Source organism: Syngnathus typhle, linkage group LG17, assembly GCF_033458585.1.
Source record: "Syngnathus typhle isolate RoL2023-S1 ecotype Sweden linkage group LG17, RoL_Styp_1.0, whole genome shotgun sequence".
Lineage (NCBI taxonomy): Eukaryota > Metazoa > Chordata > Actinopteri > Syngnathiformes > Syngnathidae > Syngnathus > Syngnathus typhle.
Genome location: NC_083754.1, coordinates 10648025 through 10664555, shown reverse-complemented (window position 1 = coordinate 10664555; position 16531 = coordinate 10648025). Strand labels below are relative to the sequence as shown.

At 46.6% G+C, this 16531-nt stretch overlaps 1 protein-coding gene across 3 annotated transcripts; it reads left to right on the top strand.

The window, feature by feature from the left end:
• The first annotated feature begins 3979 nt into the window (after positions 1 to 3979).
• Positions 3980 to 16211, top strand: iqck (IQ motif containing K). Of its 3 annotated transcripts, none has more exons than XM_061304175.1 (9): positions 3980 to 4504; positions 4993 to 5081; positions 5558 to 5720; positions 5803 to 5900; positions 6149 to 6201; positions 6290 to 6367; positions 7794 to 7878; positions 14854 to 14965; positions 15350 to 16211. In XM_061304175.1, exons 1-9 carry the CDS (start codon positions 4420 to 4422, stop codon positions 15574 to 15576), a joined length of 990 nt encoding a protein of 329 aa, XP_061160159.1. In that variant the 5' UTR covers positions 3980 to 4419; the 3' UTR covers positions 15577 to 16211. The 3 variants fall into 3 exon arrangements, with proteins under 3 accessions (XP_061160159.1, XP_061160161.1, XP_061160160.1); XM_061304177.1 differs by having other exon boundaries at positions 4487 to 4504; positions 5553 to 5720; XM_061304176.1 differs by lacking the exon at positions 3980 to 4504 and adding an exon at positions 4592 to 4648.
• Positions 16212 to 16531: the final 320 nt, after the last annotated feature.

Genomic DNA, 16531 nt, shown 5'->3' with positions numbered 1-16531 from the left:
GCACACAGCCTTGGGGGGCCCCCGTGCTCAGCGTGATGCTGGCGGAGATTTTGTCGCCAACACGTACTATCTGTGGCCTCTGACAGAGGAAGTCCAGTAGCCAGTTGCAGAGATAGGTACTGAGGCCCAGCGTGTCAAGTTTGCTGATGAGGCGTTGTGGCACAATGGTGTTGAAGGCAGAACTGAAGTCCACAAACAGCAATCTCACATACGAGTCCCTTCTCTCCAGGTGGGTGAGGGCCGAGTGGAGGGCAGAGCAGATGGCATCCTCAGAAGACCGTTTGGCTTGGTACGCAAACTGGAAGGGGTCAATGGTGGGGGGGAGAACGGATCGGATGTGCTCCATGACAAGCCGCTCAAAGCACTTCATGATGATGGGCGTAAGTGCCACGGGGCGGTAGTCATTGAAGCAGGACGGAGCGGGTTTCTTCGGCACAGGTACGATGGTGGCAGCTTTGAAACATGACGGGACGATGGCCTGCTGCAGGGAAGTGTTAAAGACGTCTGTGAAGACATCCGTCAGCTCACCAGCGCAGTCCTTCAGCGCTCGACCCGGGATGTTGTCAGGGCCCGCCGCCTTACGGATGTTGATAGCGGCAGGCGCCCTCCTCACGCTGTCGGCGGAGAGGCACAGGGGCAGCTCGTGTGAAGGGGGAGTGGCCTTCAGCGGGCAAGTGCTGTTCTGAGCGTCGAAGCGAGCAAAGAAGCGGTTGAGGTCATTGAGCAGACGGACGTCGCCCTCACAGCTCTGCGGCGCGGGCTTGTAATCCGTGATGGTCTGAATGCCCTGCCAAAGGCTCCGTGCGTCCCTGCTGTCCTTGAAGTGGGCGGTAATTTTGCACGAGAACGCCCTCTTTGCATCTTTGATGCCCCGGGACAGGTCAGCCCTCAAGCCAGCCTCATCCCCCGCTCTAAAGGCTTTGTCCCTGGCCCTCAGCAGCCTGAAGACAGCCCCCGTCAGCCATGGCTTCCGGTTAGCCCGAGTGACAATGGATTTTGAGTGAGTCACATCATCAATGCACTTCCTGATGTAGAAGGAAACAGAGTCAGTATACTCCTCAATGTCTGTCCGATCGTCGCAAGTGGCAGCCCTCCTAAACATGTACCAGTCAGAAGAGCCAAAGCAGAGGCACCCTCAGGCCACACTCGTACCTGCTTGCGAACTGGCCTGGACCCTCTCACTATTTGTCTGTATGCGGGCAAAAGCATAACAGTGATATTGTCAGAAAGTCCAAGATGGGGGAGGGGGGCGGCTTTGAAAGCTCCTTTATGCAAAGAGTAGACCAGGTCCAGGAAGCTGTCGCCACGCGTAGGAAAATTAACATGCTGGTGAAGCCTCGGAAAAACAGACTTCAGGTTAGCATTAGGGGTGTAACGATTCATCGATACACATCGATTAATCGATATAATGCTCTACGATTTATTGGCATCGATGCTAATCGTAAACATCGATTTATATCGCCGTGTTTGACCTCTGACATTAGACGCGACTTTATTTTGAAATCCAGTTCATTGTTGCTCGCTTCCTCTTTCCGGGAGCAGTGCGCGCGGCGTTGTGTTGTGAGCAGAGCAGGCACGTGAAAGTGGTGTCGACAACTAGTACGCGGCTCCTGGGCTGGTGCTATGGCTAGTGTCCAAAAAGACGAGGAAATTTGCTCCCCTTTAGGCTTCAAGTCATTCGTTTGGAAGCACTTTGGATTGCAAAGAAAAGATGGCTCAACGGACAAGACGTGCAGTTTGTAAATCCTGCCTTGCGGTGATCAAATATTCAGGGACCACAAATCTCGCCGCACATTTAAAGAAAAAACACGACATCAAAGTTCAGTGTTAAAATAAGCACTTTGTATACTACAATACTCTTGTAATTTCCTAAATAAAGCGTTTGCAGTACCTTGTTGATTTTGCGTATGAATTGTTATAAATCAGGATATTGTTCTATATTTTTTATTAAACAAACAAAAAAAAAAAAAAAAAAAAAAAAAAAAAAAAAAAAAATCGATCGTAGACCACTATATCGCCATATATCGTGAATGAATCGCAGCAGGCTTTAAGATATCGGCAAATATCGTATCGTAGTTCTTTGTATCGATATGATATCGTATCGTGACAAAACCCGCGATTTACACCCCTAGTTAGCATGATTAACATCCCCAGCGAAGATGGTGAAACCGTCAGGGTGCGCTGTCTCTTGTTCACTGACAGCCTGGTACAGTTCACTAAGAGCCCCAATCCTGTCGCCTTCGATGTTGGAAGGCGGGATGTAAACCGCGACGAGCAGAATCGCGGTAAATTCCCTTGGCAGGTAAAAAGGACGGCACTTAATGATCACGAACTCCGCCAGTGGCGAGCAGTGCTTGCATACCACTACAGAGTCCCGGCACCATTCTTCACGGATGTAGACGCATATTCCACCTCCTCGAGATTTCCCCCCTTGTACAATGGCCCGGTCCGCCCGATAGCACGCTAGCCGCTCCAGATGTACAGCAGAGTCCGGAATGTTGACAGTCAACCAAGTCTCCGTGAACACGAGCACACAGCCGTCCCGCACTGTCCGGTTTGTAGATCGCAGCAAGCGAATGTAATCCATTTCGTTGTCCAGCGATCGAACATTCGCCAGAAGAATGGAAGGCACGGCCGGGCGAGCAGGGTTGGCCGCCAGCCTGGCCCGGACGCCCCCGCGTTTGCCCCTCTTCAGCCTCCTCGCACACCGCTTTCGACGCTTCCCAACCGGGGGAGGAATAGCAGACGAGCCCGGCGACGCTTCAAGACGTAGCAGGCCGAGCTCCTTTAATGTTCCCGCATCAAAATCCAGAACTCGACAAAACTCGCTTTGGCCGATGACAAGCAGAACCTGCCTGCCGTACTTGTAGTACGACTCAGTACGACGAGACGAACAAAAAAAACTGCCGGACAAACACTCATTAGACGGACAAAACACCGTTTTCAAAATTTTGGAAAAAAGGCGCGGCTTATAGTCCGGAATTTACGGTAAGTGCTTTTCATTTATCTAAATAGGTGTGTATATATATAGCTTTAATGCAGGGGTGTCAAACTCCTTTCCTCGGGGGCCGGATCCCTACATGTTTTTTAAGTTTCCCTTGTTAAACACACCTGATTCAAATGTCCAGTTCGTCCTCACTTTCAGCAGGAGCCTGATTAATTAATCAGGTGTGTTTAACGAGGGAAACTTGGAAAACAAGCCCCCGAGGACTGGATCCTGACACCCCTGCTAATGCAACGAATATGATGATGAAACTGAATTAAGTAAATATGATTTAATATGGAGCAAGTTAATAAATAAAAACTACAGTTAACTTGACTTGGACTTGACCTATTTAAGGACTTGACTTGGACTTGACCTATTTAAGGACTTGACTTGCCCAAGAAAAAAATGACTTGGGACTTACTTGAGACTTGAAGGTTAAGACTTGAGACTTACTTGAGACTTGCAGATGTGTGACTTGGTCGCATCTCTGCCATCCGGAAAACGCTCAGTGGGACGCGGGCATGAGGATAACATGCAAAGTCCACACAGGGAGGGCCGGAAGTGGAATTCAATCCGCGCACTCGTATTTGTGAGACGGACGTGCTAACCAGTGCAGCACTGTGTTACCTGGTGCCTGAAATAAGATGATTTAAATAGTCACAAAATCAAGTGGAATCACGTGTCTTTTAAAGTAAAAAGCTTTTGTATCACTTTATTTTTTCCCTACCGTTGTCCTTCCCGAATATTGCACTCCAAACTATCAATTGTCCTTGGGAGCCTCCGAGTGGTCACATGAACAAGGTGCCCCCTTCGTTCGCTCATTTCCTCGTTACAAGGCACATATTAAGACGTGCTTGAGACGTGCCCATACACGAGTGAGCATCTTTACAAAAACCTGAGACACAAGTCGATTCTAGTCTATACCTTAGCGACCGGACCTGACGGGGGAACCAAATCAAGCACAACACCGGCGGCTGCTTACCAACCGCGAGCCGACAACATTCACAAAAGTGATGTGCATTCCATTTTTTTAAGTGAACTGAATCTTTAGAATCAGTTCACTCAAAATTCACGACTCTTTTTGTGAACGGGAAGTTACGTCATTTTTTCTTCGTTTTGTTTTACGGCAGGGTGGCACCAGCTTCAATGGGCATTACCGACACCTACTGGTTGAAGTCATATGAACTGAAAAAAGAACGAATCACTTTAGGAAGTGAATTGTTCACTTTCGTTCACTGAAAGGATTCGTTCGTTTGAACGAATTGTTCACTCACGAGCCAACATTAATTCACAACAGGCTACGATGAAAGCGATGACGGGCAGGTTTGAGTTCGTGTTCCCAATTAACAACGCTCAATGGATACTTGAGTAGTGAGTTTGAAGGCTAATATATGCCAGGCCTCTGTTGCAACTGAGCAATTTGCAACGAAATCATGTTCAGCCACCAACCCGACGAGTCCCCACGAATTCCAAACCCAGCCGGTGCCAAAAGGTCCCTTTGGGAAGAGGTTTGTGCCGGTAAGATCACGCGCTTTCAATTCATTAATAACGGAGTCGTGATTGTGGCTTGCGTGCATAACCTTCAGGTTGAAACGTTGCTCTTGTTTACACTCAGCAACGACTCGACTCGAGTGAGCGTTGAAAACGTATCCGCGCAAATGTGTGAGTTGTGGCGCATTCAAATGGCGTGAACATTTTTATATGCCTTTCATAATATTGAGGTGCCTGCCTTTTGCATGATAGTGCGATTACGTGATGAGATTTTACAAAAACTTTCTCCCTTTGATCTTAATGTTCGTATCCTGGAATAGTGTGTGCACAGTTTCGTTATGTGGTGTAAGCTATAAAACAGAACAAATCAGAGTGTCTGGATTTTTTTTTCCTATTCAAATGAAGTGGATGATTCGAGGCAATGTTTAGCGCGCTAAACTAAGACTATTTTAATCAGGAAGCCACAAAAGGATTTTTCGAGATTAACGTTTTTGTCTTCATGTGTTTCTTTCCAGACTTTGAAGCAGCACTGCCATGTCCTCTTTGTCCTGTTGGGACCGGTTCAGAACCCAAAGACAGCAGCACCTCACACACCTCTGCCAATGTAAGCCAGACCAAAGCCATTTTTCTGCATCTTTTCAAATAGTTAAATACTAGTCAACATCTTACTCTGGGGGATCACCGTAAGCTTGTGCATAGCAAACACCAAACGGACATCATTTTTATATTTATTACCTAAAAGAGGAAGTCCGCGTACCACAAGTGCTACTAACTACAACAGCTAGAGGCTCAAATTTGATTGGACAAAATAAATAAAAAAGGTAACATTGGAAGAAGTTCATTCAGTTTCATGGAACACATAGCAGACTTGTGATGCCCTGTTTAAAACTGGCAGCTCCTGCTTTCCCTGAACATGAACTTTCTTAAGTGTAGATATTGATGGAGGATGACGACAAAATAAAAAAAAGGTAACATTGGAAGAAGTTCATTCAGTTTCATGGAACACATAGCAGACTTGTGATGCCCTGTTTAAAACTGGCAGCTCCTGCTTTCCCTGAACATGAACTTTCTTAAGTGTAGATATTGATGGAGGATGACGAGGAGGAGGAGAACGCGCTACTGCTCGATTTGGACCCGCTTCTGCACCACCCCGCCCACGCCGGTTTCTCCGTGTTTGGAGTGGATCCTCCTCTGAGCCACAAAAAGCGAGCCCACCCTCCGTTTTGCGCGCAATCGTTCCAACGTAAGACTGCCGCGTCATTTGTTTGCTTGAATGGAATAATTAAGGTGCTGATGGCCACGGCGGTGGTGGCGGCATGCGTCAGATCCCGTCACGCAGTACATCGAAGAGAAAGTGTTCCCTGTGCTGGTTCCCGCACTTGCGGCTGTGCTGAAAGAAGCAGAAAAGCAAGGCTGTCTGCAGGTGCGCTTTTCCGACACCAAAAGTCACACCAAACAGACACCATTGATTTGGTCTTACTTTTGATTTTGCCACTCCTCTTCCTGTTTGCAACTCTTTCGAATCAGCCACTTGCCAATGACATCACCAACTTGTTTCTCTCCATTGCCTCTCTAAGCTTACAATCTTGAAAGTCATTTTGAAATCTGTTTTGCAAATGGTTGTAGTGCTTGGGCAGCATAGCGCCGTCTTGTATCTCTGTTGCGTTTCAGAAGAAAGTCATCTCATTTAACCCCATCGACTTCCTGGTGGAGTTGCTGTATAAGTGAGTCTCATGTCTTCTCGTTTGCTATATTTTTGGGGGAGGAAGCCAGAGGTGATGCCTTTCTGTCCTTGCTCTCTCTCTCTGTCAGTCACAATCCCCGCCGACAAGGACAGCCCCCTCGTCAGTTCAACAACATCCCATTTGTCAGAGCCTGGTTCAGCATGCAGTGAGTGCAATTTATAATGAAGGCATTTGCAAAACATTAAGACGATTGCTCCTGTCTGAAGCACATTGTGCGTCTAGTGCAGGGGTGGGCAAACCTTTTGACTCGCGGGCCGAACTGGGTTCTAAATTTGGACCGGAGGGCCGAACCAGGAGCAGATGGACGTAGTGTTTGTGTGAAGTAATATAAGCGACCTGTAAAGGTCATTGCATAAAAGATTTTGGCCTTTAGTAGGTAGTAAAGCATTGATATTCCAAACAGGTTTTTTGAAAACAAATGCATTTATTACCAGCATTAAAAAAAAAAATCACTAAAAAACTGCTATCAGTGATTCTCATAAAATACGACACTGTTATTATGAATAACAGTCTCCATCACTTCAGTGCCTGCAGGTCAGATTAATGAAAGATGTTTAGCTGATGAGATCACATCAAACGGCAAACATTCTGACCAAATATATCATCTTGAAGAATCGGTGAAAGCATACATCCAAATAAAGTAATCAGAACGGCAACACGGTGAGGGGTATCTGAAAATCAGAGCAGAGTTTTAACTCCCAAACACCTGGTAACAGAAATGAGGAAACGGGAAACACTTCCTTAAAGTAAGCCTTAAGAACTTTACAGGTTAAGATTAGTCGCAAACAGGTGGTGCATCAATGTCCTTGAGCATCCTGCATTGTTTGAAAATAAGAATGGTCGCTAGTTTCAATCCCTGTACAAATCATATTCAAAATGCCTCCCCTTCATTTTCAGTGGAAACAGTGTTGTTGGTCTCCCTTTTTTGCTAGTGCGTCATAGTCTGGAGTAAAATTTGTTGTGGCAATTCTTAGGACAGATCCGAGGTGTTGGTCCGTTTACCTCGATCTGTGACGGGTTGATGTTGACGTTCATGTGGCTGAACGTCACGTCGCGTAGGTCGAGCCAAATTGGCCACTCTCTTTTAAACACTCGGCACTGTGTCCACCTTGCTTTTCCTTGGGCGACTCATTTTAATGGAAGGATTCCAGGGGAAGGTTTGTGGGTGGCTTTAGCGCAAAACTGCATCTGAAAGCTCAGCGCGCAAATTACAAGAATGCTGTCATCACAGCCCACGCTCTAAATTCGGGACTGATACAAATAGAGCGCGAGTGCGCCATGTCCGTACTACTGAGTACGTACACGCACTTGTGAGTGTGCACCGAGCTTTTAGACACAGCTTCCGGTAGTAAATGCGCAGGCGCACGGTTCCCCATCTACTGGGGAAACGCAGTCATTGCAGGCAAAATGACCAAAAAAAAAGTTGAATAATACAATTTATTCAGGGTTGGCGGGCCGGATTAAACGGTCCCGTGGGCCGGATGTGGCCCGCGGGCCGTAGTTTGCCCATCCCTGGTCTAGTGGCAAGTCATATGATACGCTTGTTTTTGTTTTTTTCCCCACGTTGCCAGTCCAAGGCCGCCCATCCCGCTCTTCCTGCAGCTGAGTGACAGGCAGGCTGCGTTGATCATCCAGTCCTTCTGGAGGGGCTACAAGGTGCGCTTGACCAAAACACATCACACAGCCGAGATTTTAAACCACATGTGCGGTACCCGTGGCTGACCAATAGAGGGCGCAATGAGTCTGGGACGGGGAGGGGGGGGGGAGGATCAAATTCAGCATCTCCTGGCTTCTGGTCGCCGCTTGGCTGCACTACGCTAGTTGAGCACACGGCCACAGTCCCAAGGTAGGCATTGCCATCTGCAAACACGCTGATGTGGCGCTAGCATCTTGGCGTCTGTTTCTTCTCTTTCCTCTTCTCGCCTGGATGTCACGTGCTCAAAAGCAAAGTCAGCTGAGCCACGCTGGCTATTGTTCTATTTCTCGTTCAACTGCTGTTTGAGCATTTCTTAGACCATGGTGAGACCTCGTTCAAGGTGCAAGTCCTGCTATGCTCGCCGCCCTCCCGATAAGACACACTAGTAGAAGGACGAATGTCTCAGCACTAACACTATGCTCTGACTTTTCTGCATGTGACGGTCCCAGTGAGGGCACGAGCTCACACATACACACGACCAGCACGACAAGTTGAAACTGCGTATCTACTCAGATGCTCAAAGCTAAGGCACGAGCAGAGCAACCCTCTTCCTCCCAAAGTGCTGCGTGTCGAGGAACAAGCAACAACCAATCACCCTAATTCCCTCCAAACGCAGCACTTGGGGCATCTTGGAGGACACAAGACCCTCATTACTTATTGAAGCTGCCCAGGATATTTTGGGCATGCGGCGACTCTGTGCCTGTTTGTGTGCGTGTCATCATTTTGGCAGTTGCGTTGTGCCTATGCAAAAGCTGCATAATGGTTTCTGGGTGGAAGCGATTATTCACTGATGAGCTCAATTGGTCTTGTGCTCACAAAATTAGGTTTACTGAGTTTTGAGCGATACCGGCGAGGAGGCATTTATCATCGAGAGCCATTCCCAAGCTTGTGCTTACTAAGGGGCGCAAAGGATTGGATTGGTCGCGCTACTAAACATTAGGGGTGTAGATCGCGGGTGTTGTAATGATACGATATCATATCGATACAAAGAACCACGATACGATATTTGCCAATATCTTAAAGCCTGCTGTGATTCATTCACGATACATCACGATATAGTGCTCTACGATCGATTATAGAACAATATCCTGATTTATAACAATTCATACGCAAAATCAACAAGGTACTGCAAACTCTTTATTTAGGAAATTACAGTGCTTCCAAACGAATGACTTGAAGCCCAAAGGGAAGCGAATTTCCTCGTCTTCTTGGACACTAGCCATAGCAGCAGCCCAGGAGCCGCGTACTAGTTGTCGACTCCCCTTTCACGTGCCTGCTCTGCTCACAACACAACAACGCCGCACACTGCTCCCGGAAAGAGGAAGCAAGCAACAATGAACTGGATTTCAAAATAAAGTCGCGTCTAATGTCCGAGGTCAAACACGGCGATATAAATCGATGTTTACGTTTAGCATCGATGCCAATAAATCGTGGAGCATTATATAGATAAAGTCAAAGTCTGCTTTATTGTCAACATCTTCACATGCCGAGACACACAAAGACATCGAAATTACGTTTTCCCTATCCCACGGTGACAAGACATATTACACGATAGACACACAAGTAAACAACGCAATACAAAAAACAAGAAGGCACAAACAATCGATGTGTATCGATGAATCGTTACACCCCTAGTTTCTAGTCATCCAAATGTTCTGCTCTTGTCAGCCCTTCGCTGCTGCTCTTCGCAACACGCGCTCACACACGCTTACACTATCATTATATAACCTGCGTGATGCATCTTTGACTGCAGTGTAACAGAAGTTGGAAAAAGAGCGTGTGTGTGTGTGTGTGTGTGTGTGTGTTTGTTATTCCGCATCCGCAACAAAACATTGTGGAGACGAGTGGGAAACAAGCTCACGTTTAATACCGTAATTTTTGGACTATAAGTCGTGGTTTCTTTCATAGTTTGAGTGGGGGGGGCGACTTATAATAAGGAGCAACTTGTATATGTGGTTTTTTTCAAAAATTGTCACAAAAAAAAAGGGTGAAACCGCGATAAACGAACCGCAATGTAGCAAGGGATTACTGTAATTTGAATTTCAAGTGACGTCCGCAGCGCGACGACGCGCCGTGACGCGGCGGTTGTTTACATAAAGGACAAAGATTGACTCGACGGAGCTCTCTTTCACTTTCGTGGATTGAAGTCGGGGGCCGGCGCTCGGCCGGGTGACTGTCCAAGGACGGTGGATGGGGCTCGGACAATGATTTTACGCACTCTCGGTCCTACTCTACTGAGCTGTCTTTCACCTTCGTGGATGGAAGTCGAGGGCCGGCGCTCGGCCGGGTGGCTGTCCGGGGACGGTGGATGGGGCTCGGTCATGGCTTTTACGGACGCCCGGTCCTATTCTATGGAGCTCTCTTCCACTTCCGTGGCTGGAAGTCCACGCCGCCACACGCCTGGAAGTTTGTTTTGTTAAATAAAGAGCCGTTTACCAAACCCACGTCTTTCCTTGAACTTTGTTAACGCTACAATATAGTTATATAGTAGATCTGTGGAATAATGACGAGGGTGACGTCAGGGCGCACGCGCGGCGTTGTTCAGAGACAAAGGACGAGGAATTTGATCGATGAATTTAATGATTTAGAGTGCACCGATGGTTTAACATTATTGCTTATATAATAGTTATTTGATATATAATTTATATATCGTTATATGGGCCTGTGGAATATTTTGAAGTGCAAGAGCCGTCAGCGGCGCGCACGCATTGTTGACAAAGGACGATTGATGGATTTAATGAATCGGAGTGACACAGAGGTTTTATTATTGTGTAATTTATGTAATAGTTTTTTTTAAAAAACTGAATGTTACGTCAGGCCCGTTCTCAGCTCCTCGTTTGTGTTTGTCACGTTAGCATACCGTATCGTTTAGCCCAGGGGTGGGCAAACTACGGGCCACATCCGGCCCACGGGACCGTTTAATCCGGCCCGCCAACCCTGAATAAATTCTATTATTGAAAAATGTTTTGGGTCATTTTGCCTGCAATGACTGCGTTTCCCCAGTAGATGGGGAACCGCTCGCCTGCGCATTTACTACCGGAAGCCGTGTCAGAAAGCTCGGTGCACACTCACAAGTGCGTGTACGTACTCAGTAGTACGGACATGGCGCACTCGCGCTCTATTTGTATCAGTCCCGAATTTAGAGCGTGGGTTGTGACGACAGCATTCTTGTAATTCGCGCGCTGAGCTTTCAGATACAGTTTTACGCTAAAGCCACCCACAAACCTTCCCCTGGAATCCTTCTATTAAAATGAGTTGCCCAAGGAAAAGCAAGGTGGACACAGCGCCGAGTGTTTGAAAAAGAGTGGGCAATTTAGCTCGACGTACGCGACGTGACGTTCAGCCACATCAACATCAACCCGTCACAGATCGAGGTAAACGGACCAACACCTCGGCTCTCTCCTAAGAATTGCCACAACAAATTTTACTCCAGACTATGACGCACTAGCAAAAAAGGGAGACCAACAACACTGTTCCCACTGAAAAGGAAGGGGAGGCTCTCAAGTTTGTTGTAAAAAAATGCATTGAATATGATTTGTACACATAGCAGGGATTGAAACTAGCGACCATTCTCATTTTCAAACAATGCAGGATTGCTCAAGGACATTGATGCACCACCTGTTTGCGACTAATCTTAACCTGTAAAGTTCTTAAGGCTTACTTTAAGGAAGTGTTTCCCGTTTCTTCACCTCTGTTACCAGGTGTTTGTGAGTTCAAACTCTGCTCTGATTTTCAGATACCCCTCACCGTGTTGCCGTTTTGATTACTTTATTTGGATGTATGCTTTCACCGATTCTTCAAGATGATATATTTGGTCAGAATGTTTGCCGTTTGATGTGATCTCATAAGATAAACATCTTTCATTAATCTGACCTGCAGGCACTGAAGTGATGGAGACTGTTATTCATAATAACAGTGTCGTATTTTATGAGAATCACTGATAGCAGTTTTTTTGTTTTTTTTTAATGTTGTTAATAAATGCATTTGTTTTCAAAAAACGTTTTTGGAATATCCATGCTTTACTACCTACTATAGGCCAAAATCTTTTATGCAATGACCTTTACAGGTCGCTTATATTACCGTATTTTGCGCCCTATTAGGCGCACCGGGGTATAAGGCCCACCTTCAATGAACGGCCCATTTTAAAACTTTGTCCATATATAAGGCGCACCGGACTATAAGGCGCATAAAATAGAAGCTTTACTGCAACAAACTGAGGTTGACTAGGGTTGCGGTATGCACCCACTAGCCAATAACCAACGAGCCCTCTGTAAACAATCGCATTTCTCAAACAATCTCCTATAAAATGATTGTGTTTTGATATGTTTCCCTTCCATACCGATTCGTAGATTTACTCGAAACATTAACAGAGCAGCCTATTTTGACATGAAATAGCCTTGCGCGTATAGCAGCTATCGTTATAGCATTAGCCATCCGCAATTTCCTATGAGCCTCAGCTCGCAATCTCCCATGAGCCTCAGCAAAGTGTAAACAATCGCGTTTCTCAAACAATCTCCTATAAAATGATCAGAACAGACTAAAGTTCGATCTAACGCAGGGGTGGGCAAACTACGGCCCGCGGGCCACATCCGGCCCACGGGACCGTTTAATCCGGCCCGCCAACCCTGAACAAATTGTATTATTAAACTTTTTTTTTTTGGTCATTTTGCCTGCAATGACTGCGTTTTCCCAGTAGATGGCGAAGCACTCGCCTGCGCATTTACTACCGGAAGCCGTGTCAGAAAGCTCGGTGCACACTCACAAGTGCGTGTACGTACTCAGTAGTACGGACTTGGTGCACTCTCGCTCTATTCGTATCAGTCCCGAATTTAGAGCGTGGGCTTTGACGACAGCATTCTTATAATTCGCGCGCTGAGCTTTCAGATGCAGTTTTGCGCTAAAGCCACCCACAAACCTTCCCCTGGAATCCTTCCATTAAAATGAGTGGCCCGAAAAAAAGAAGCGAGTGCCGAATGTTAAAAAAGAGTGGCCAATTTGGCTCGACGTACGCGACGTGACGTTCAGCCACATCAACATCAACCCGTCACAGATCAAGGTAAACGGACCAACACCTCGGATCTCGCCTAAGAATTGCCACAACAAATTTTACTCCAGACTATGACGCACTAGCAAAAACGGGAGACCAACAACACTGTTCCCACTGAAAATGAACGGGAGGCTCTCAAGTTTATTGTAAAAAAAATGCATTTTGAATATGATTTGTACACATAGCAGGGATTGAAATTAGCGACCATTCTCATTTTCAAACAATGCAGGATGCTCAAGGACATTGATGCACCACCTATTTGCGACTAATCTTAACCTGTAAAGTTCTTAAGGCTTACTTTAAGGAGGTGTTTCCCGTTTCCTCACCTCTGTTACCAGGTGTTTGCGAGTTAAATACCCCTCACCGTGTTGCTGTTTTGATGACTTTATTTGGATGTATGCTTTCACCGATTCTTCAAGATGATATATTTGGTCAGAATGTTTGCCGTTTGATGTGATCTCACAAGATAAACATATTTCATTCATCTGACCTGCAGGCACTGAAGTGATGGAGATTGTTATTCATAATAACAGTGTCGTATTTTATGAGAATCACTGATAGCAGTTTTTTAGTGAATTTTTTTTTTTTTTAATGCTGTTAATAAATGAATTTGTTTTCAAAAAAATTGTTTGGACTATCCATGCTTTACTACCTACTAAAGGCCAAGGTCTTTTATGCAATGACCTTTACAGGTCTATGACTTCACACAACGCCCACGTCCATCTGCTCCTGGTCCGGCCCTCCGGTCCAAATTTAGAACCCAGTTCGGCCCGCGAGTCAAAAAGTTTGCCCACCCCTGATCTAACGCATTGGTACTACTACCTATGTTTCCCTTCCATATCGATCCGTAGATTTACTCGAAATATTAACGGAGCAGCCTATTTTGAAATGAAATAGCCTCGCGGGTACAACAGCTATTCGGTGACGCCCCCTGACTACAGTTACCGTAATGTTGGGAAGCGATGCGACCTTGTAATTTACTAGTCGTACTAAAACGTACTAAAATATTTTGGCAGAGCACTGTGTACAACCAGTATGGATCAACAAATTCATCACTTGATCCATATATAAGGCGCACCGGACTATAAGGCGCACTGTTGACTTTTGATAAAAATTTAGGTTTTTAGGTGCGCCTTATAGGGCGGAAAATACGGTACTTCACACAAACACTACGTCCATCTGCTCCTGGTTCGGCCCTCTGGTCCAAATTTAGAACCCAGTTCGCCCCGCGAGTCAAAAAGTTTGCCCACCCCTGGTTTAGCCTGTTGTTGCTCGTTCATGACTGTTCTTGTTGTTGGATTTTGTCGAATAAATTGCCCCCCAAATTGCGGAGCGACTTATGTTTTTTTTCACTTTTTTGGGCATTTTATGGCTGATGCGACTTATACTCCGGAGCGACTTATAGTCCGAAAATTACGGTACATGCGTCTGTTGTTCCTGCTCCTGTCAAGCTCTCCCGAAGGCTGCAGGGTCTCAACGTTATTATGTAATCGTCTTTACATTGTGTGCCTCAGCACTGCTCGCTAATCCATCCATTCATGCCTGTCTCACGCGCGCGCACACGCACGCGCGCACACACACACACACACACAGCTGATGGCTAAGACTTGTTGGGGGATATCAGCTGAGCCTGAGTTGTCGCTGTGCAAGAAACAGGCGTCTCATTGAATGCCATCTTTCCGGTGTGTCCAATTTTGAAGGCATTTTGAATAGCACGTTACAGGGATACGAGCAACGTCCACTTTTGTCAGGTGAGCCAACTCGGCCGAGTGTGCCTTTGTCGGGCTGGTGTGAGCGAGCGCTGATTTTGCTTGACAGAAGGGCCAAAAGTTGCACCCGTACAACATTGGAACCATGACGATGGTATGCGCTTGTGCTTTGTGTGCAGGTCAGGGCGCAGCCTCATGTGCAGGAGCTGCGCCAGTGGCAGAAGAACCTGAGGCTAACCCGAAACATTCCCAAGGCCGTCAATGAATTTTGGGCTAGACTGGAGAAGCGAGGTGAGACTGAATGACAACTGGCAGGCTAATTGGCGTTAGCCGACGAAGACGAGCGTCTCGGAACCTGGTTGCCTCTCGGCCTTCGTTCGCCAAATTGCCTCGTGTGCGCCTTGAGATGCTGACTCAGCAGCGTGCGTGGCAACTGGGCACACGTCCCCGCCTGCCTGAATGTGCTGTCGCTTTCAGCACACACACATTCCACACCACAGCAAGGCTGCTGACCTGACATTCTATCTGATTGGGGGGCGACTGTCTGATGGCCCCCTCCCCCACAATCCCAAACCCCCCTTTCCAAAGCCCAGCAACAGATGCATCAGCATGCCAGTCAAATCAGTTTGATTCTCATTGCGCACCACCACAGGCTACCTTTTGATGTGTCCACAGTGGGTGCAAGCATCAGAGAGACGACGGAAAGCACAGAGTCTGACAACTCCGACTTGTGTGTCAACATGCTCTCTCCCCTCCCGCTGAGCACGTCTTTCCTCACGCCCCTGATCACCCCGGACGGCGGCGGTGAGCGAGCAACGGGCAGCCCACCCGGCCTGGACGAGCAGGACCGCAGGTACATGGACTCTGCGCCCAGGTCCTCGGCCACATCGTCGCCAATTTAAAAGACTCGGCGTCACAAAAAGCAGGACCTTTTCTGATACATCTTGACAGAAACTGCTTCACATACCATATTTTCCGGACTATAAGTCGCAGTTTTTTTTCATAGTTTGGCCCGGGGTGCGACTTATAATCAGGAGTGACTTTTATGTGAAATTATTAACACATTATTACTTGATCATTAACACATTACTTACTTACTAGTATAGTTGATCACTTCACATGTTATTTCCACTTTAAACCGCATGAGGTCGCACTAAGCCTGTGGAATAATTGGAACCGCAACTGACAATAAGTCTGACTCCATTCACTGACTTCCGGAGTCAGGAGTTGTTTATAACAGAGGACAGAGATTGACACACAGGACGAAGATTTCGATGGATTTAATGATTTGGAGTGACACAGATGGTTCGATAAACTTATTTATGTTATAGTTACTTGGTATATAGTTTATTTAGTGTAGCAATTTGTATATCGTTAGAGTTCAGTAGTTTCTGATTGCTTAAGGAGGCCGTGAAGGCAGCGGGGGGGAGGAGACTGGAAGAGCGATCCGGGGCGCTTTGTGAGACTGAGGCTACACACACTGTGCTCGTATGTTGTTGAGCTCTTGTTTTGTGAAATAAAGAGCCGGTTGCTTTCCTTTTTTTTTTTTTTTTTTTTCATTTATTTTTTTAGTCATTGTCTCTTGCTAGTAGTAGGGGTGGTGGGGGAGGGGATGAACAAATGAAACTGTACATTTGCATGCTGCATGATTTCAGAGTTCAGCTGTGAAAAGCAAGATCACCTCGGCCTGTCGGTCTGAAGGCAGAACACACATTAGGACAGGACAGGCAAGGACTGGGGGAGTAGAACTGACATTGACCCCCCCCCAAAACGCCATTCAAACTTGGTCACCCGCCTCCATTGAACACAGAAATGTTGTGCAAATTCACCACAATCACGACACAGAGATGAGACCTC